The sequence below is a fragment of the Amblyomma maculatum genome, chromosome 9 (assembly GCF_055883805.1).
Source record: "Amblyomma maculatum isolate TAMU_Amacu chromosome 9, ASM5588380v1, whole genome shotgun sequence".
Classification (NCBI taxonomy): domain Eukaryota; kingdom Metazoa; phylum Arthropoda; class Arachnida; order Ixodida; family Ixodidae; genus Amblyomma; species Amblyomma maculatum.
This window is the reverse complement of record NC_139352.1, coordinates 129,529,621-129,550,810: the sequence shown is the minus strand read 5'-3', so window position 1 is coordinate 129,550,810 and position 21,190 is coordinate 129,529,621. Positions and strand designations below refer to the sequence as shown.

The following is a 21,190-nucleotide window of genomic DNA, read 5'->3' as shown; positions in this document are numbered from 1 at the left end:
TGTCATCTGCTCGAGCAGACGACGCGTCTCTGTTTGCTCGGAAATGGAGTTATTTCTTTAGTCAGCGTTACACAAGCTTCTGCCTACTCTGAAGTCGGGGTGTATATATCGAAAAATAAATATCCAAGGGTTGGGGCCTTTTAATGCTGATTTGAGTGGAAAATTATCTGGGCGCGCGTCGGTGCTCCATAGGCACGCCAGCAGAACCGGCGGAGAGGATGGCCCCCAGAACACGTGCTCTCTCTACCGGTCACACTAAGCGGCAGCGCGCTCGCTGCAGCGCGGCCGCGCCGTCGGAGCACCTCCCTTTCTTCCACCGTGGTGGAGGGCTACGGTGTAATTTCGATCACCTGCGTATCTTTAACGTGCGCTGACATCGCACAGCACATGGCTAGAATTTCTCTGTGTTTGGTTAACTCTCTCTTTTTGGACAGGGAGTAGTCTGCCTGCGCTGGCGCCCAGTGGGTCTGTCCTCGGGCAACCTCGTTAGCGATCTCGTTGCGGGTGGCCATATTATATTAATTAGGTCGTTGGGTACGTTCTCCTTGCCTGTTCGTAGAATTTTGCTGGCCGCTTTTCACACCTTAAGGTTGTCATAGGCTTTGATTGCTGTTTTATAATATGTGATGTTTATTTTGCTTGATGAAATTGTGATTGCCCGGACAATCGCCGCCACCTCTGCCTCCTCTGGTGAAGATCGTCTTAAGCTACAGCTCGAGATTAGCTCGCCTTTGTCGCTGACTACTACTGCAGCGTAGTGTCCTTCTGTGTACTCTGCCGCATCAGTGTACACTACCCCTTGTTTTTGGAGGAGGGAGCTTTGGAGTCTTTGAACTCGGCTGCTCTTGCGTTCCTCGTTGTGTATGAAGTGCATGTTTCTTGGGATGAGGGGTATTATAAACTTGCTGACAATTTCTTTGGGGATGGCGCTTATCCCCTCTAGCGATTATGGGTTTTCCTAGCCCAGCTTCCTAAGGATGGATCTGCCCGTTTTGCTGCCAGTTAGTCTAATATATTGGTCTGTCAGTTTCGCCTCGCACATTTCGTCCAGTGTGTTTGACACTCCTAGGTTAAGGATTGTCTCGGTTTTTGTGCGCTATGGTAAACCTAGGGCTGTTTTGACACTTTTTCTGATGAAGATGTCTACCTTGTCTCTCTCTGCTTTAGTTGTCTGTAAGTACGGGATAGCGTAGGTGAGCACGCTAATGATGAAAGAGTGGACAAGCCTAAGAAGGTTCGCCTCCTTCATCCCCGCGATTTTGTTTGCTATCCTTTTGAGAAGCCTGCAAGTTTGGTTAGTCCTGGCTTCTGGTTTTGTTTGGTTTGTGGGGTTTAACGTCCCAAAGCGACTGAGGCTATGGAGACGCCGTAGTGGAGGAATCCGGAAATTTCGACCACCTGGGGACCTTTAATGTGCGCTGACATCGCGCAGCACATGGACACCTCTTCGATTCGACTTCATAGTCTGTTTATTGTTTCTGTGTTTCTTCCATTTTGTTGTATCCACATACCCAGTGTCCTGATCTTGTCCACCCTTGGTACCGGGCAGTTGTTGACCAGGTGCTGGATATTAACCTTCTGCTTGCTCATGATTAGCATCTCCGATTTTTCCGGCGAGCATTTTAACCCTATGGGTGTCAGATAGCTTTCCGTTTCCCAGACTGCCCTTTGTAGGGTGTCTTCCATCCGGCCATCGCTCCCCCTTCTGTCGTCGCAAAGGGTGAGGTAGTCAGCATAGGGAGTGTGGCAGAGGCCGTCTATCTTTCTGAGTGATTCTGGAAGCCGGATCATTGCAATGTTAAAAAAAAGTAGGGGACAGCTCCGATCCCTGCGGTGTCCCTCTGTTGCCTATCTTAATGTTATCTCTTGTTGTACCCCACATTTCTACATTCACGGTTCGGTCTGTAAGGAAGCTTTTGATATAGTTGTATAGCTTGCTTCCTAAATTTAGACAACTGAGGTGTAACAGGGTCGCTTGATGTTTGATGCTGTTAAACGCTTTGCTGATGTCCAGTCCCACTAGGCCTCGTTTCGGGTACTTGTTCTTTGATTTGTAACATGACGTCGTTTGTAGATAGCCATATCAATCCAAGCATGCTGTCTTTTTAGAGTTCCTTACTTTCTCAGTATCCGCTGAGCCTATTCTTTATGACGTGCTTCATGAGCTTGCCAACACAGCAAATTAACGATATTGGCCTAAGGCTTTCTAGTTTGGGTTCTTTTCCTGATTTGGGAATGAGGACTAGATTTGCATTCTTCCACTCTCCGGGTATCTCTCACCGTTCCGAACACTTTTGAATGCGTGTGTTTGATGTGGATTGCGAAATAGGATCGAGCTTTGATTAGTGCGCGGCTATATAAAATTTTCTTGCTCGTTTCCGCTATATGATAATGGAATTTTAGGTGAGGGTCAATTACAACACCTAAAAACGAAATTCGGTCTGGCGACGTGATGGCAGTGGAACTGAAGTATAGTAGTGGTGAGACGGGCAATGGCTTCTGAGAGGGATGGAAAATCTGAAAGCAAGTCTTAGTAACATTTACAGTCACGCGGTTAATGTGGCACCAATGCATCAGTTCTGAAGTGAAACTCTGGCCTTCATCTGTGACCATCTCTTGTGGAAGGCTATACCCGGGAAAACATTTCCAACAATGCGTCCGCGATGCTCGCCGCATCAATAGCAGGAAGTGCCATGTCATCTGGGTAACGTGTAGCGAAGTCAACGAGAATAAGCGAGTAGCTGTTTCCTTTTTTGATGTCGGTGAAAGTGCACCTAATAAATCAACTGCTACCCGTTGGAACGGTGTCGTAATCGGAGGTATGTTGCTCAAAGAGACCACGCCGACGTTGACTTTGGGGGTCGTCCTTTGGCATATATCGCATGATTTAACGAAACGGGTGATGTTGCCATGCACTCCCAGAAAGTAAAAATTATGTTGTATTCGGTCAGTGGTCCGGCTAATTCCTTGGTGATTGCTCATGCTAATCTCATGACCAAAGTGGTGAATGATTAAACGAAATATAGCCGGCACCATCAGTTGCTTGAAGTGTCTGCCAAGGAATAATTGTAAAATGACGGTAAAAGAGGTCCCTATCCACGCAAATGTAATGCACATTTTCGATGCCGGAACTGAACTCCCGGCGAACTTTCCCAAACAGGTTTTTAAGCTTAGGTCATTTTGCTGTTCAGAAATTAACTCGTTTTCTGTGTCTTCTTAAGAGCGGAGTTAGTGCCCTTTGGTGACACACCTGATTCCTGCTGTATTTTTGCGGCTACAGAAAGTAGTGACTGGGTTGAAGAAGTGCTTTCTGCTCACTGAGTGGTAACTTCTGTAACAGCGGCAGTGTACTCCCATGCGGGATCCTTTTCATGCGACGCCCTTATGCCTGGTATATTGCGAAGCACGAGGTCGTAGAGAGGTCCATCCATACATAAGGATGTTACTGTTCTGATGAAAAACGGTACATGCACCTGGATCACAGCCTCAGGTAAGACCTTGACTCGTCCATCCAAAATCCAAAATGCTACTGCTTCTTCCTGTGAACGAGACTAAAGGCACCAAATTCTGTCGAATAATCATGGTCTCTGTGTCTTTAAGGGCGTTGACTTCATGAGCGAACATGCCGTCTTTAGCAACCGACATTCCAAATGGCGAAATTAAGGCTCTTGTGGTTACCCTTCCGTGTTCAGGGGGGGGGGGGGGGGGGGGCACGCGACTGTTCCGCCAGAGGAGCTCTGAAGCCCTGTGTCTCGAAGCTCGCTTTGGCATATTTCGCAAGACACACGAAACAGCTTTCTAACTTCGTCGTGTTCGACAGTCGTTGGCGTTGTGTCCAAATAGACCACATGCATTCCACTCGGGCCCATCACTGGAAGCAAGTCGACAGTCTGCGGAAATTTGCCCCAACTTGTGACAGAGGATAAACCGTGGTAGTAGCGTCTTTCCATGGGGAGCGTAGTGTTTCTCGCGGTCCTTCAGTTCATCCCCAACTATACCAATGTTGGCAAGGTTTTGGGCTTCAATGAAATTGCCCGTCATATCAGCAGGCTCAGTCAGTCTTGCAGTTCCGTTATTTGAGAAAGACTACGAGCTGTGGGTAGCAAAGTCGCTGGAATTGCTCTGCAATCATTAACTCCCCTATCCCTTCAAACATTTGGTGGAACTCAGCCATATCTGTTCAGTGATCAAAGTAACTGGAGATGCGAGCAATCAGCTGTTTTCCTGTTTCACCATCGTCTCCCCGTTTCTCTTGATATCCTTGTGGAGTGAATTGGAACCGCTGCAACAAGGCATTTGTAACCCTTATAATTATCAAGTGAATCTTCCGCTGTTATACGGCCGATGAATGCAGTCAACTTCTTTAGTTGCATTTTCACAGCTCACAGAGACTCAGATCTGGCACGGCGGGAAATGGCTCCCGAATCTTCCAGGGTCGCCAGATTGTGATGCAATAGACCTCTCCCGGCCTACGTCACCGATGACGTATTCGGAGCACGTGCTTTCAGCCTGGTGGGCAAAACATTCGCCTGCGTGCGGCCGCGTCGCTACGTTGGGAGTATGTTAACAAAGGAATAGCGGCAGATTTCGCTTGTTTTTCGCCATGCCGCTGAGTTGCTGCGCGGTCGGATGCGCTAATCGCGTGAAGAAGGGCAATGGCATAGGTTTTTTCCGATTTCCGAAGGATGAAAAGCGGTGCAAACAGTGGGTACAAGCCATGCGGAGAGCGAATTGGGCGCCCGGAAAGGATGACCGGATCTGTGGCGCGCACTTCATTGCTGGTAAGCACAGCGCGTATGCGCATATACAAGCATTGACACGCATGTTTGATGAGTGAACACGAAGCACGGGTGGTCAATCATGTGTTTGCTTTGTCCCGAACGCAGGTTCACCATCGTTGCACCCGGACCATCCGGACTGGGTGCCGAGCCGCTTTGTTTTCACGAAGCCTAATCCAGACGGCGACAAAAAAAAGTGTGATCGTTTCGAGCGAAGTTTGAAGCGGAAACGAAGCCCAGGTACGCCTCGGTTTAATCTATAATGTCGCTGTTCTGTACGCAAGGACGTTCACGCGGTTTTTATTACGTTTCCTGGCAGCTGTAGTCGCAGACAGGTTTCCATGACTGTGCAGTGGCATGCAGTGGACGTGACGCGCCGCCTGCTTAAGCCTGGTTCACATGCAAGCGGAAACGATAGCGATTTCTGCCGCGGCGGCGCAAAAACCTGTTCTGAGCTGTCGCTATCTGTCGTGGTGGCATGAACGGCAAGAGCGGCGTAGTTTCAACTCGTTGGAAATTTTTCGCACTTGTCGCATGCACATCGCCGCTCAGTTCGCTCAATCGCTTGCACGTAAACCAGCCTTTACATGCCTGTATCTCGCTCGCGAACGTATGCAAACAGCATGCTGGTGAAAGCTGGCGCCCTCAGCTTCCTTCCACTGTATGGCCACAGCTGCCCGCGATTAGTCGCTTGCGTGCGCCTATGTTAGGCCATTGCAGTGACAGTGTCCGGTTGCAAGTTTGACACCCATGATATTGGAGATTGGCATGCGTTTTAGTATTTGCGAAGCTAAACATGCAATGCATCTTGCTGTGTACGTATGCACGCGCCAGAGATTTTAGTTTGTTTATCCTAAATTTTAATCCATTTATATCCTTTCCATTACATTCTTAAAATATGCACCCGCCTGAGCAATGTGCATCTTGTACCTCTTTAAAAATGTGCATTTCACAGAAAGAATTGCAGAATTGCACTCTTCCATTTTTTGCCCCACTTAGTCGACTTCTCTCACTTTGCTGCGACTCCTGCTCAATAAGAATGTGGGAAACAACTTCAATTTCAAGAAACTGCACCAGTTTTGTTGTCGGCAGATAGCAGTTCTCGCAACTGTTTAATGCCATCTGCTCACTACTGGCAAGATCAGATTGAACGTGGCACTCCTGATCAGCCTAGATAATCAGATGTCTATCCTTGCAGCGTACACTGATCCGGCTAGTGATGGGCAGCAGCTCATTGCACTCGCTCACAGTGGAGGTGAAGAAGATCAGTCGGAAACAGCAGATGCTGTCGAGGCGCTCCTGGAGCTCAGCCGAACACGTGAAGCCCCAACTGGTATGGCGTGCAAATGTTCTTTACTGTACTCCATTACAGAGTGGACAACAGTTGCAGTCTTTGCGCCAGTACTACACTTCATGCTGCATGCCTTGTTCCTTTTGGTGTGTTAATTCTTTGTGGCTTACCTTTTGTGCTGGTCATCATACTCCACTTGTTTCTCTCTTTTTTTCTACTTCCCTTCCCTGTTTTTTTTTCTGGACCTTTTAGGCAATGTGCCTCTTTGGATGGCAGTGGCCAGCTTTGGATGGCAGTGGCCAGCCTGCTGCTTCTTCCGTTTCCTGTCTGTTTCACTATTATACACCGTGACTGCATGAAGTGCAGAATGGAGGAAGCTGGTGAGAAGCCCGAAAACTGTCATATTATATAAGCATAAATGCATGTGCACACCGTTGACAACTGGGAATTTTGAGTATCTATTAGTCTTTATTTTTGGTTCTGTCTTTTGGCTTTCTGGCATACTGTACTCATCAAAAAATTTTGAACTTCTCGAAATTAAGTTCAGTTGGAGCAAGCACTTACCTAGCCTCTTTCCTTTTTCAGTGCTTGTCTACTGTGCTGTTTCTTGCCATGTACGTGTAACCACTTGCCCAGCTTTTTCTCCTAATCAACTTAGCAACACAGGCCGGTTGCTTGAGCTATAAATTCTGATGTATCTCATTCCATTTTTAGGTGCATGTTGATAGTCGCAGGGGTTTTGAGTTTCCTGATAGCCCCATTTTTGTGTTTCTGAAAGACTCATTGGAAATGCCAGTATTGGTCCACAGAAACCTTCAGGTGGTGTTCTGAAAAGACGATAAAGTGGCTGTCATCCCATACACTGCCGCCCGCAAAGTTAACGTGAATGCTTGAATCCGTGGCTTGGCATTACTTTAGCTCTGCTGAGCACTGGCTGCTGGTCCTGAGACCATGCTACTGCTCAAGCATTTGTGCCATGTTTGCTGGCAGCAGTATGCAAGATATTTAATGGCGTGAAAGAGTATGAACAAGATATGAAGCAGAAGGAATGATTTGGCTCGTGTGAAGTTTGTAGCCATGTTCTACTGTGCAAAAAGGGGGCAAACAATAAGCTAACAGGTTGTGGTAATGACAGCACCTTTAAGCATAACTGCAAATTTATTTGCTGCTTTGTGTTGACTCAACACGCATTTATACTTTTTTTTTCTATTTTTTCTTTATTTGTTCTAAGAAATGTACACGAACAGTTGGTTGGACCCATAGCTTTTACGGCTAGTGATGGGTCCAAATACAAAACAAGTGCAATGTTACTGCAGACCTTGTAAAGGAAAACTTCAAAATTAACACAAACAATCTAATAGACCTCTCCCTGTTTGCAAACTATGTGACATCAGGGAGGCACGTGACGATGGGGGCGCGCCGGGCTTGGTGGACAAAAGTGCTCCTTTCAGCCGGTTCTCCCTGCTGCAAGGAGCGGCGGGAAGCTGCCCGCTGTTATACAATGCAAGAGTTATGCAAGAGCTCTGTTCAATGGCACTTTTAAGGATGTCTAAAAAGTTCTTACAGTATTAGAGCTTACAATATTATGACAATATTAGAGCGCCGCCCATGAAAACATTCTGTTAGGATCATTTCAAACTTCTCAAGGAACTGCGTTATTGATGTGTTTGGTGGCCGATACCCCACACCAACTATCAAACCATCCTGAAGTTTTATGAATAGGGTTTCAATGCATTCAAAACTAATAGACGCCACTCACATTACCTGGTAGGAGACACTATCCTTGACAAACATCCCTACCCCACCTCCCCTTGTCCATGTATTCCGTGGCTGGGATAAAAATTTATAACCCGGGAAAGAGACTGCTTCACCACGCTTGAGCCAAGTTTCACTCACGGCTATGACATCAAAACCAGATTACAATCAAGTTATTTAGGTTGCTTCGCATGTTACAATGGAAAATTGAAAACCTTTATTACGCATCAAATCGTCAACTTGATGAAACGTAAAAGCCATATGTCAAAAGAAACAGAAAAAATGTCATGCTAAGAACGACAGAAAAAAAAAAACAGTCACACGACGTTGGTCAAGTCATCTTCACTTGTGATGTGCAGAAAAGTGGAGTTGTCTGCCCTACGCATCAAAATATTGCCTTGTGACAACCGAACAAACTTCCAGTTGTAGTCTTTAGCTGCTTTCTTTCCTTTAGATAGTAGTACTTTGTTCTCAACGTAAAAGCATTTTAGCTTACAATTCTATAATGAGGCTATGATCATATAATAAAGCTATAATGCTATGAGCATGGAATAAAGCATTATATGCTCTGCCTGCATTACTGTATATTTTGTTTCTTGAATGGCATGCATTTATGTGCAGTGTCTGTAGTCCTTGGGTCTACCAGCACGATGTTGTAAATGCATCTGATGCATAAACAGATTTGCTTCAAAACCTCTTGCAGCTCCCCCTTAAAGCATGTGCAGGTTCGCAACTTATGACCTTTTTTGTTTCACTAACAGGAGGGAGACCCACTCACATGAGTGCACTACCACTGCATTCAACGCCAAGCCTGAATGAGCCCGAACAAGAATGGTACCAGCAGTGGCGTCAGCTACAAGAGTGCATGCAAGAAAAATACCTTGCTAAGTGCAAAGAGTTCAACGAACTCAAGGAGCATGTTGAGAGTCTCGTAAATGAACTTAAAATTCTGCGGGAAGGAGAAAGGAATGAAGGCCCTAGGAGGTGGGGATACTTTGCCATCACAGGTGTGACAGGAAAGGTGGCTTATTATACCGGGTTGCCAAATGAACAAGCATTTCTCTGGGTAGTGAGCCTATAAAAAAATGCCATCGAAGAGCCCCGGAACGAGGTGCTTGACCCAGAGGACAAGGTGCTACTTGTACTCATGAGGCTGAGACTTGACGTGCACTTATGTTTCCTCGCAGACCTGTTTGGTCTAGGGAAAAACTCGATCTCCAAGCTGTTTGAGGAAACAATCACTGTGTTGGTGGCTGAGCTGAAGGGGCTTGTTGTTTGGCCAGACGATGTGGCCTTCCACACATGCAAACCAAAACTATTTAGAGGGAAATATAGGAATGTAAGGGTCATCATCGACAGCACTGAAGTCCGCCTTGAAAGAGCAAGTGCATCAACAGCACAAAGCACAACATTCTCAAGCTATAAAAATGCGACCACCCTCAAGTTCTTGGTAGGAATAACCCCGTACGGGTTAGTATCGTATGTGTCAGAGTGCTGGGGAGGAAAAATCAGCGACAAGCAGCTTGTCTTGTTCACGGACTTCACCGAGAAGCTCGAACACGGAGATGAGGTGATGGCCGACCGAGGGTTCACTGTGGCTGAAGAGCTAGCAACACTAGGTGTAAAGCTGATTGTACCAGCCTTCACCAAGGGAAAAAAACAGTTGCCGCAAAAAGAGGTAAACGAATCCCGAGATTTCCCGCCGCCGCATCAGAGTGGAACAAGCCATAGGACGCATGAAGAGGTTCCGCATCCTTCGAAACGTAGTCCCCTATTTTATGAAAGATTACCTAGACGACATTGTTCTGCTGGTTGCCGCTTTAACGAACCTCCTGCCACGGTTTGATTAATGGCTAGATTCAACACTCCATAATACATATTGAAACAGCTCTCATTTGAACCATGACCCAGTCGGCTCTTTTCTTCTCTTGTAGCGTTTACCTTAACATTTTCCGTAACTCACCGTGTGTCAGTAACAGGAGGGAGACCCACTCACATGAGTGCACCACCACTGCATTCAACGCCAAGCCTGAATGAGCCCGAACAAGAATGGTACCAGCGGTGGCGTCAGCTACCGGAGTGCATGCAAGAAAAATACCTTGCTAAGTGCAAAGATTTCAACGAACTCAAGGAGCATGTTGAGAGTCTCGTAAATGAACTTAAAATTCTGCGGGAAGGAGAAAGGAATGAAGGCCCCTAGAAGGTGGGGATACTTTGCCATCACAGGTGCGACAGGAAAGGTGGCTTATTATGCCGGGTTGCCAAATGAACAAGCATTTCTCTGGGTAGTGAGCCTATACAAAAATGCCATCGAAGAGCCCTGGAACGAGGTGCTTGACCCAGAGGACAAGGTGCTACTTGTACTCATGAGGCTGAGACTTGACGTGCACTTATGTTTCCTCGCAGACCTGTTTGGTCTAGGGAAAAACTCGATCTCCAAGCTGTTTGAGGAAACAATCACTGTGTTGGTGGCTGAGCTGAAGGGGCTTGTTGTGTGGCCAGACGATGTGGCCTTCCACACATGCAAACCAAAACTATTTAGAGGGAAATATAGGAATGTAAGGGTCATCATCGACAGCACTGAAGTCCGGCTTGAAAGAGCAAGTGCATCAACAGCACAAAGCACAACATTCTCAAGCTATAAAAATGCGACCAGCCTCAAGTTCTTGGTAGGAATAACCCCGTACGGGTTAGTATCGTATGTGTCGTGCTGGGGAGGAAAAATCAGCGACAAGCAGCTTGTCTTGTTCACGGACTTCGCCGAGAAGCTCGAACACGGAGATGAGGTGATGGCCGACCGAGGGTTCACTGTGGCTGAAGAGCTAGCAACACTAGGTGTAAAGCTGATTGTACCAGCCTTCACCAAGGGAAAAAGACAGTTGCCGCAAAAAGAGGTAAACGAATCCCGAGAGATTTCCCGCCGCCGCATCAGAGTGGAACAAGCCATAGGACGCATGAAGAGGTTCCGCATCCTTCGAAACGTAGTCCCCTATTTTATGAACGATTACCTAGAGTCATAGTGGTGATCACCGTGCCTTCCTCGTCTCTTTTCGCATACATCTGATTTTTGCCTACGCCAAGCTTTCTCTTGGAGAGTTCAGGCTACCTGCATTGCTTAGAGCATGCTCAGTTTGCTTCATGTTATTGTCCCATATGTCAGGTTTAACAGCTCTACCAGTTCTGTTCTTACCTGTATTTTAACACCAAGGCCATCGTCTGCGGTTAAAGTAGAACATCTGCCTTGCGGCAAGATCCCGAATCCCTTTACTGCTAACTTGTTGATAGGGTCATTCCTTACCTTTCTTCCATTTTCTCTTCATATTCTGACTCGCCATCCTGTTTGTCATTATATCTCATCTTGATAGGCACCTCTATATGCTGCATGATGCTCAGATGAGCGCACAATGTAAAGCTTATTTCATTTTTAGTCTCCCTACTGGGGCTCTTCCACACTCATTTCTCCTGTTAACGAAAGAAGGTATTCAAATCCATAACTAATTCTGGTCTGCCAACTCTACTGATAACGCCTCCTTGGGACACATCTCCTGCCAAAAGCTGCTGTGTGAGCTGCAACGAACATTTCATAGAGTGCCTCTTTTGAACGAAAGCGACAGTTTTCACTCTCAGTTAAAGCACAGAAGCCAAAGCAGCTGCACCCCTACGAGAACGCCCATTCCTAGTTTGAAAATGGTGAAGGAACTTTCTCATCTGGCCAATAATGACTCCTTTTTGGTGTGTGTAATCTGTTTATTTCTGTTTCTGTACACAGCAGCAATATATGACATGTCATTGAAATAAAATGTGGTTCGTCAAATGCACTGTGTTGCGTCACTTATTTAATGCGAAGGTGTTAAAGGAGGCGAACCAAGATCAACAAGAGCAGCCCGCAAATGCGAACCATTCATTGGACACTGAAGAGAAAAACGAAGTCTGCTTTTGTCGACAGAATACCAGCTCCTAATTTCAAAAATACCACTCTTACTGCAAACAATGCTCTTGTAACGTAGAAAACACAGATAACAAATACAGGTATTGCTGCCACAGCCCATTCTTGCAAGTACAAGTGCCATGACTTGCAGCGATAGACTTTTCGGATTTTATGGAGGTATATCTGAATATGTTACTTCCTGAATGTTCGCTGTACTGTCATATCAGTACACACACCATCATCTGGCGCATCAGTTTATGCCACAACGCGTATTTTTAGCTTCACGTGCGCCCCCTACAGAGCAGCGATGATAAAGCTTTCGAGCAAGCCATTTAAGAAGTAAACACCCGAGGAAGCACCGAACGAAAGGCCCCATTTTGCAGAAAATCTCTACTGCGGGCATTTCAGCAAAAGATCACAGGCATGGCTATGGCAGATGGTATTTGGCAGGTGACATGGCCGCATACTGACTGGCCGGCAGGTTTTATACGAGGTCATGAGACTATATTACATGACGGGAGCTGCCAACTGGGACTTCTGCTTTCAGATGGGTGGGAAAGATGGAAATTGGAAATCAAACCTTCGAGGACCCTGGGGTTATGAGTAAGACATGCTACTCTTGGGTCACATAGGCACGTTCATAGGGCTTTATTAAAGTGGGGCTTTATAGATATCTACGTAGAGTGGCCTTTTTCAAATTACTCGGCAGCTTGCAACTATATTAATGAATATGCGACATAAACACAAAAATTAAAGGATCAGAGATTAAGTTAGTAGCAAATTGCATATAATCGAACGAGGATCCGCAAGAGAAGCCGCAGATGGCAGCCAATAACAACATCGCATCATACCCTTAAAAGTAAAGCTTGTGTGTCCCCTTATTTTTTTTTTTTTTCATTCTGCATAGGCGATTTCCCCTTTGGTCACTTCTGCTTAATGCTCGAGGTTGCTCTTTCTTGACAGTAGCTGTGGAAGCACTGCACTCCTACAAAATGCCTGCAAAGCTGGCATGTGCTTATCAAAAAAATCGTGGTCCCTTTGAATACGGACAATCAGAAAGCCTGCCTTTGCCCAGCAAACAAAATCACAATAGTCAACATTGGCACATGCCAACTCTGTCTGCACTTGAAACATGTACTCATGGTTCTCCTTGAGGTTCAGGTTCTTATCAAGGTAAAAGGCTTTGTCCCTGATATCACTTATTACTGTGTCCCTATACTTGTAGGGGCATTTTATCTCCAGCACCCCACGCCCACAACAACTGAACTCAATGAACCCATCTGGGCTGGCCGCAACATACTGCCATTGTGGAAAGATGCAGAGCCCTGCATCTTTACATTTAAAGCCCTGATGGTGCTGCACTTGGTAATCAATATATTGCTGCCTTGCAATATGTTCATGGTCTATGCCGTATCTGATTGCTTGCGGCTTCCTCTGGCGCGACTGATACTGAACCACTGGAGACTGTGCAATATTTACCGCGAGGCGTGCTGCACTCGTAGCACTCTTGCATTTCAGCACTTTTGCGATGACTGACCCAGTAATTCTGCCACATCTCTGCTCAAACCACTGAATACAGTTTCTCTGCTGCCTGGTCTGTGCTTCAATCTCGACAACTTCTAGCTCACTTATCCTTCTGTTCAATAAAAAATCAATTCTTTTGGCTTTCTCATCATCATCAAGCTCTTCCCAGTGCGGGTCAAATAGTGCATACAAGCTTTCCGGAAGGTCAGCACTTCCCTGGCACTCATCAGCAGTGTCTGTGTCTTCATCAGGGACGACATACTTGGCAAATGCCGTAAATATTGCAGCATCAGGAATAATGGCATGCAGTGAATCCAGCGACGCAGGGTACTTGGCTTTTGTCTGGTGAACAACCGACCGCAGTCTTTTGACGCCCTTTGATGGCCTTCCGGGCTTGTGTTTGACGATGACCAGGTCCTTCAGGCGGGTAGGCTGAACCTTTAGGATAGAGCAAAATACATTACTTGCATAGTGTTATTGTGATACATACCCAGTAAGGCACTTTCAGTCAGCTGACATTAATGAGGATGAGGATCGTTTCCTACCTTTCTTCAATGACCTATCTGTGTGCTAAGAAAGGAATCATTCTAGCATTCATTCACTAAGCTGCTGCTTATGCTCCTACTAACACCTGTTCATACAAAGTAATTATGTACAATTTCACGAGACTAAGAAGCACAGAAAAAAAATGCATTACACTTTCTCGGAACTTGTTGTTCCAGGCACAAAGCTGGGACGTAGATGACCTTGCATGTCCTGAAGACACAAGCAGCTCAACTTTGAAAAGGAGGGCAGCCACGTGACAGCACACTTCACCAAGCCTGCAAAAAGGAATGGTAGCAAAATCACTCAAAAGCCAAGTAGAACTTGTTAATATTTGATATGCATCTTAAATGTTAAGTACAGAAAGCGACTACTCCGCTCGCCAGTACAGTTTTACAGCGATGGCAAGTGCTACAAGTTTATATAAATGGCACAACAGCATTTGTTAGATACTCGCGCTACAGAGGCACTTACTAGTACATAAGAACAAACAACAGGAACTTTATGCGACGAACATTGAAGACTCGTTTTTTTTTTTTTTTCACTACAGACAGGGCGGGTTTGGACATTTCGTTACGCGTGGTTACATTATTCGTAATTCTGCGCGTTCACGTGCTAGGACGACACTGATTCCTCGAAGTACCCTCCAGCCCTATGGTCAAACAATCGCATTCAACGAGGTGGCCTACGTCACGCAACACCGTGAAAATGCACTCAAGCAACACCTTTGCTCAAGTGCACTAACGCTCCAGAACGGAATCGCAGTATGCTTCGCTTCTGCGACAAACGTTGCCCGTATCGGTAACCCATTCTACTGCGCCAACATCTGGCCTTATCTGACAACAGTGTGTACTAGTGCAAATTCTAGAACACAAGAAAGAAGCGCGTCGACATTGGAGAGAAGAGGACACAACGCGTCTCAAAGCGATGCTTTCTCTTGGTCCTGGACGCACGGACGCATTCATCGCAGAAGTGGGACACGAACTAAAGAGAAAAAAAAATGAACGAGCCCGCTTCGGTAACAACAGCTGCTCATTGCTGCACTTGATATGTAAATATGAACTCACCCCGCCATGCAGGTGCAGTGCGCCGTGCGAACGCTGCAGTCTTGGTCCACAAGCGCCCATGCCTCGTAGGACTCGGCGGTGGTCCTTTGGGACGGTGTCACCATGGCCTTTACGAAGCAGCACTCGGTGTCCAGGTCAGAAATGAGAACCGTGCGAACATGTCCTTCCATCGCAAGGCCGTAGGCTTTGAGAGACTTGTACGACTTCAACGCATCCACACTGTACGGGCCGGGAGTGTTAACAAGGTATACATAAACGTCTCCGAAGCGCACGTTTGGCCAGCACTTTGGATCGTTCTTCCAGTTCCCTAATGCGTAGGGGTCCGGATACTGTGTGCCACGCACCTGTAATTTCTCTAAGTAGCGTTGGCGAGCATTTTCCGGCAGTGAGCGCACATAATCCGACAGCTCCATAGCGCCCACACCGCTGTAGGCCTGACCGGGAAAGATATGTTTTGCCCACCAGGCCACGCCCACCACGCCCTCTGACGTCACATTGTTTGCAAACAGGGAGAGGTCTATTAAGGGCCCAGGATCGGTGTACTCGTGCTCAGTGGCCGGTGGGGTTTCCACTCACCTGCAAGTCCGCGGTGACGCCGAATCCAGTGCTGTGGATTCTGCAGAGCCTTGGCAGTGGATGAGCTGTCGACTCGTGGAGGTCCTGTCCAGACGTTTGGGTCCCGGGGACGGCCACAGATAACCCAAACATAGAGCCAGAACTATGACGACCAGCGAAAACGCTCCAACTCTCTTTTACTTTTTCTTCTTACCCCACACTTCTCCCTTCTACTCTTTCTCTACTCGAGCTACCACCATGCGCTATGCTACAATTTCATGACTCTGGCGCTAATATTGCATGCAAGCAAAGCGATCGTCAGGCAGCGGTCTAACAGTGCCCCCTTCCGCGTCGGTTCTCTGCCGCCAGGGAGCCGTCGCGGGAAAGCAAGCACTTGGGCCTTTCGGGGCTCAGGCTGTGGACACGCCCCCACAGGAGCAGCAGAGTGGCACGCCCCCGCTGTTCGGTGATTTGCGCCACCGTGGGTATCCGAGCTGAGCACGGTCCGTTTCGATGTTGTATGGAAGGGCACATCGCAGGAGCACTTCGGTTAGCCGCCTTTGGTGTCGGTGTGTTGGCGCCACCGCGAACTCCCAGTCAAAACAAAAAGAAGTTCGCTTCTTTTTTATTATGCGTACGATGGCTTGGAAGTAGTCACCGTCATTTTCCTGACAATTCTGAAAGCAACAGTAATATGCACTCTAAAGACGTATATGTACGTCTTACCATATGTAAGAGCGATCGCGTGGAATTTGTTGCTTTAACATTCAGCTTCCACTTACACTCCGTAAGCTACGATGGAAAGAAATGTCAAACCACACAGTTAATTATGGTAGGCGCAAGAAGCTGAAAATTTTCTATAGAAGATTGATTGTAATATTTGTAATTCAACCCCGTAAAATATTGAGTTCGCTCTCTTCGAGTCGTTGATGGTTATATCTGCCTGTAAATATGTAGTAGCCCCTGCTACAGTAGGTGCTCTGTATGGAGCTGGATGCCGCATCTACGTAGAGTGACAGCCGGTTGCAGCCTGTAACTTATTTCGAGAGCCAAAGCCCTGCCGTTCTCCTACCCTTGTGGTGTACACAGGATGCATATTCTTGGGAAGAAACTTAATGGTGAGCTGTTTCCTGACTGGTTCGCGTGGGTCTCTTGGTCCATTTACTTCTAGCCATGTGTTTGTGCATAGGCTGCCGAGGATTCTTCTGCTGATTATGTTTTCATATACCACACCATCTGCGCATTGATGTTTTCCTCGCAGGTTTCCGCGAGTGCGTTGACAATGTCTAGTTGCAGACATTATTATGCAGCTGTGTATTGATGAAGCCCTACAGCCACTCAAAATGCTTGTATGATGTGGTACTCAAGGCGGATCTTTCTGAGGAGAGATCAATAGGTAAGCAAGGGTATGCTATGTGGATGAAGCAACGCAATAAAAGTATGCTCTAATCTGCACAGGTTCCTTTCAATCACGCCGCTTCTCATGAAGTCAACTCGTTCAAATAGACAGATTGCCGACCGGTTGTCAAAGAAAATATCTTGATTATCTCTGTGTTGTTGTCATAGCTCTATACGCAGAGGAAAAATAGCCTCACTGGCTAAAATTATATTATGGGTTGTTGTTTAACGTTGAGAATAATGACACCTTGATGTGCCTGCATGCTTTTCACGCTACTTTATCTTCGGCATATAGTGATATATTACGTGAAATGTGATTCAGCTCACCCTACTGCTCACAAGCACTGGTCTGTTGCGCCGCAAGTCAATCATGCAAAATAAACGTTTTTTTTACATAAAGTCGCGGAAATATCATATACCATAGGAATTTGACGTATTCAGGTCAGGTATACATGCGAAATCGCCCATTTAGCCTGCTCAATTGCTGTTGTTGCTTTGCTGGGTCATCTGCACGTAAGCCGACGCCATAGGATAAACTCTGATTAGGCTAAACTGACCCGATTTATTCGCGTTGCGGATGGCAATTGAAGAAAACGACGATGTGCAATCCACAGCACAATATTATAGTGCAGCTTAACACGTGGCGTGATATTATACAGCTGATAAGCGATCTTCGTAATCGGCTGAATGGTGTCTCCGCAGCCGACAAGACCTAGTAGGGACGCTATATTCCGACATTTTCCCCACATAGTTTGTCAGTATTCGGTAGGGCTACCGCTTGTAGCTTCTTTAAACGAAAAAATGTATTATGTTTTGAAAACCTTTTCGCGATATTTGTTTTGTGATGAACTCGCCAATCAGTTTATTGTATGTTATCGTGCCGCATTGCCTGTTGAGATTAGATTGAAATTGATTTTGAGCGCCCTGAGTCCAGCTAGAGGCCACCGAGCTAGATATGCAGACATAAGAACAAGCTTCTAAATCTGGATAAATAAGATGGTGCTCTTCACTGCCTCATTTGTCGTACAGATGTTGCATTCAGCGCTGATGACAACGCCCCTAAGACTGAATTCGACACTCGCCCTGTGTGAATCGAACCTGGCTCGAGATAATCTGGCGAAGCGCAGCGCCAGCCTATATCTTTGTCTAAGGATCTGCGCTAGCGTTACTTTGGTCGGACCTGATCGCCGACCTTGGACGCCATTAGAGCATCAGCCGTGTAGGCAGTGGCCGCGCCGCGCCTACCTTGAGGTCGTCACCAGGGACCGCCGTCTGTGCCTCGGCTGACAACGCTACAGTCAACGAGTGCGGTTTCTTCATCGTACGCCATAACGCCGAAGCCCGCGTCTAGAAAAGGCGCTCCTGCAAATCGTCTCCAGCAAGCCTGCAGAGTTGATGCAGAAGGAACCGAAGCTTTTTCATGCGCTTTTGGCGTTTAATATAAAGCCCAGAGCAGATAGATTTAAACGCTGAGTCACTGGGCATCATGCTAAAACATGTCCCGACTCCAAGATATCAGTTGGGAAGAAAATTAATATTGTGACCACCACCGCACCTTTACGTAGAAATGACACACTTTTTAAAAGATAAACAAAGTATAGCTACACAATATTGTTACGTAGCCATTTCGGTTGGTAACTAGAAGGTTTTAATGGGCGTTGACCCAAAAGCCCCCGGAGTGCACGTCAACAGCACCGAGAGACGATCGCCGCCCAAATTCAGCCTCTTCGCATCGAACGTCTCGATGCCACTTCCACTTCGTCAAGTAAGCGCACGAGACTCGCGGTGAGATGCCGCTGTTCCTTACGCTACATTACACCCCTAAAAGAATCATCGACCCGACGAAATCGAAACAAACGAATTGAGTAAGAAAAAAAGAGTGCTCACTAGAAGATTGCAGTAAGGCGGAGGGCTACGTTTCTTGTTTTAAGGCAGATCTCTCGAAAAGTAGCGCTTCATATTTGCACCAAGTGAACCACTTCGGGTTCTGCTGGTGACGAGTAATGGAAACGCTGTGAGGAAGCACTTCGTATGTGATGGTACTAAGTTGACAGAACACTTTCTAGGGGCAAAAGGACTGGTTTAGAAATTTCTCGGATAGACCACGACGTCGAATTGAAGTCCAGAGCCAAACATCTGTCACCTGGTTCGAAAGTCACTACACAGTGAGTGTGATTTCAACGCTGGGCATCTCGGCCTTGCTGGTTCCGGATGAGTGCCCTGGCCAACTCTCGCGCCTCTTTTGCGAGCTGTAACTTCCTCAGCACCAACTTCGAAGCCATGGCTGTCATGGGGCAACAAGGCTTCCAGCATTGTTGAAACTTCGCGGCTATACAATAGAGAAAAGGGTGCCATTTTTGTGGTTTCCTGCTACGCTGTGTTGCATGCGAATGTGACGCACAGCAGGAGGTCATCCCAAGACCGATTCTCAACATCCAATTACATGACCATCATGTCGGTGAGAGTTTTGTTGAAACGTCAGTCTGTGGATGGTAAGCGATTGGCCTGCGATGGGTAGGGCCGCTGAGCTGCATAAAAGATTCCAGCCGTTTGGCAGTGAAAGCTGTGCCTCGTTCCTTTATTATAACTTTCCGGGCAGCCCCAAGTAATTGGGAAGTAAGTGGCGTATTGACCAGTAACAACTCTGGTGACCGGAGGTGGGCTCGTCATGACATGCCTGCAAGATTTCTTCCCGAGGAAACTCCGGCACGAGGATGAAATAATCTTTTCCCGCCGAAGCAAGGTTGATGTCGTATAACACACTGTTTCGCCTGCAAAATAATTACTGCAGCCTGGAGAAGGGACGGGAAATCTCTGTACGCGCTTTCAGAACTTCTATGAGTGGTGGGAGAGCCAGATAATCACGTTGTTTCTGCGAACCACTGGCACGTCGATGGCTGCGGTAAGAGGAAATTCAGGTTCTTCCTCTTCACGTGCAACCTCAACAGATTAACGGGATAAGCAGTCGGAATCGTTATGTTGACGCCCGGACTTACACACGATGGTCAAGATGAACTACAGTAACCGTACACTTCATCGTGCAAGGCATCAGGAGGGATCTCGAAAGTTTAATAACCTGCACAGAGTGGTGATCACTCACGACCCGAAAGTGCCGGTACCGCCTCTGCGGCGCACACGACCCGATATTTCATGATCGCCCATACAACAGCGACACATTCGTTTGGGAGTAGAATAGTTGGATTCGGCACGGCTGGCGTATGCCATGACTCGCTCGCCACCGCCCTGCCACTGGACGAGTACAGCACCAAGGCCCAGTTTCTTGGCATCTGTGTCTATCTGTCTCGGCATGAGCATCGAAGGGAGCTATCACAGGTGTCTGCAAGTGGTGCCGCAACTCCTCCAATACCTTTCGCGTTTCCTTTGTCCAAGTGAAGGTGACATCATCTCGAGTGAGACGCGTCATTGGGGTGGCGATTCCTGAAAGGTTTTCAATAAATGTGCGGTAATAGGCTCAGAGGCCTAGAGAAACGGCGAACTGTCTTCTTGTGGGACGGAGTGGGAAATTTGGCGACGGCTGCTGCTTTAGCGGGATCGGTCTCAACAGCTCGGTGAGTGATGACGTGGCTCACGAAGAGGAGCTCTTCATAACCAAGGTGACACTTGCGTTTCAACGTGAGGGGAGCAGATCTGAGCAACGTGGAGAGACTTTGGAGGTGGGCCTCGAACGTTGGCGAAAACAGAATAACGTCCAATAAAACGGCGCAAGGACAAGATCACTTGAAATGAAGAGGGATACAAAGAGCGCCTACTACTAACTGAGTTTTTGCATAAGACACCACTTTTATCCGCCAGTGTAAATCAGAAACAATATATTCCAAAAAATAATACAATAAATAAATAGTACAACAGATTGCGACAAAATACCCTATACATGATGTGTTAAAGAAAATAGGTATGGCAGCCAAAACAAGCCACAGATATCCGAATCGTGATAAAATGGCTCATTATAAGGAACTTCACACGGTCATCAAACCCCAAAACATTGTATTCAAAAGAGCCGATAAAATGCCGTTCTAGTTATCTACGCGTGACCGTCTAAAACCCCCGTTCCTGGCCGCTGAGCTTTACCGGCGATTTGGTTACGCACGTGGGCCCAGCTTTCTCTATATGATAAGCCTCAATTATTCACTCTTAACTCGCTTTCCCCCTTTGTCGATAAATATTGCACCGTGATGGAAGGCGCAATATTTATCGGTAGATATTTATAAGACCAGATAGATCTGCGTTCATTACTAGATGAAATGTCGCTGGAGTGGAGCAAAATAGGAAAGCCATGATCTTGAATTCATACCGTCCACCTGGTGTGAAACACACTATGTTTATTGACTGA

General features: G+C 46.8%; 1 protein-coding gene across 1 annotated transcript; it reads left to right on the top strand.

Moving 5' to 3' along the window:
* Positions 1-4,457: 4,457 nt before the first annotated feature.
* LOC146180380 (THAP domain-containing protein 11-like) lies at positions 4,458-11,465 on the top strand. The gene is made up of 5 exons (XM_084579578.1): positions 4,458-4,781; positions 4,887-5,018; positions 5,977-6,111; positions 6,322-6,449; positions 9,804-11,465. Exons 1-4 carry the CDS (start codon positions 4,604-4,606, stop codon positions 6,426-6,428), a joined length of 552 nt encoding a protein of 183 aa, XP_084435704.1. The 5' UTR covers positions 4,458-4,603; the 3' UTR covers positions 6,429-6,449; positions 9,804-11,465.
* The last annotated feature ends 9,725 nt before the right edge of the window (positions 11,466-21,190 follow it).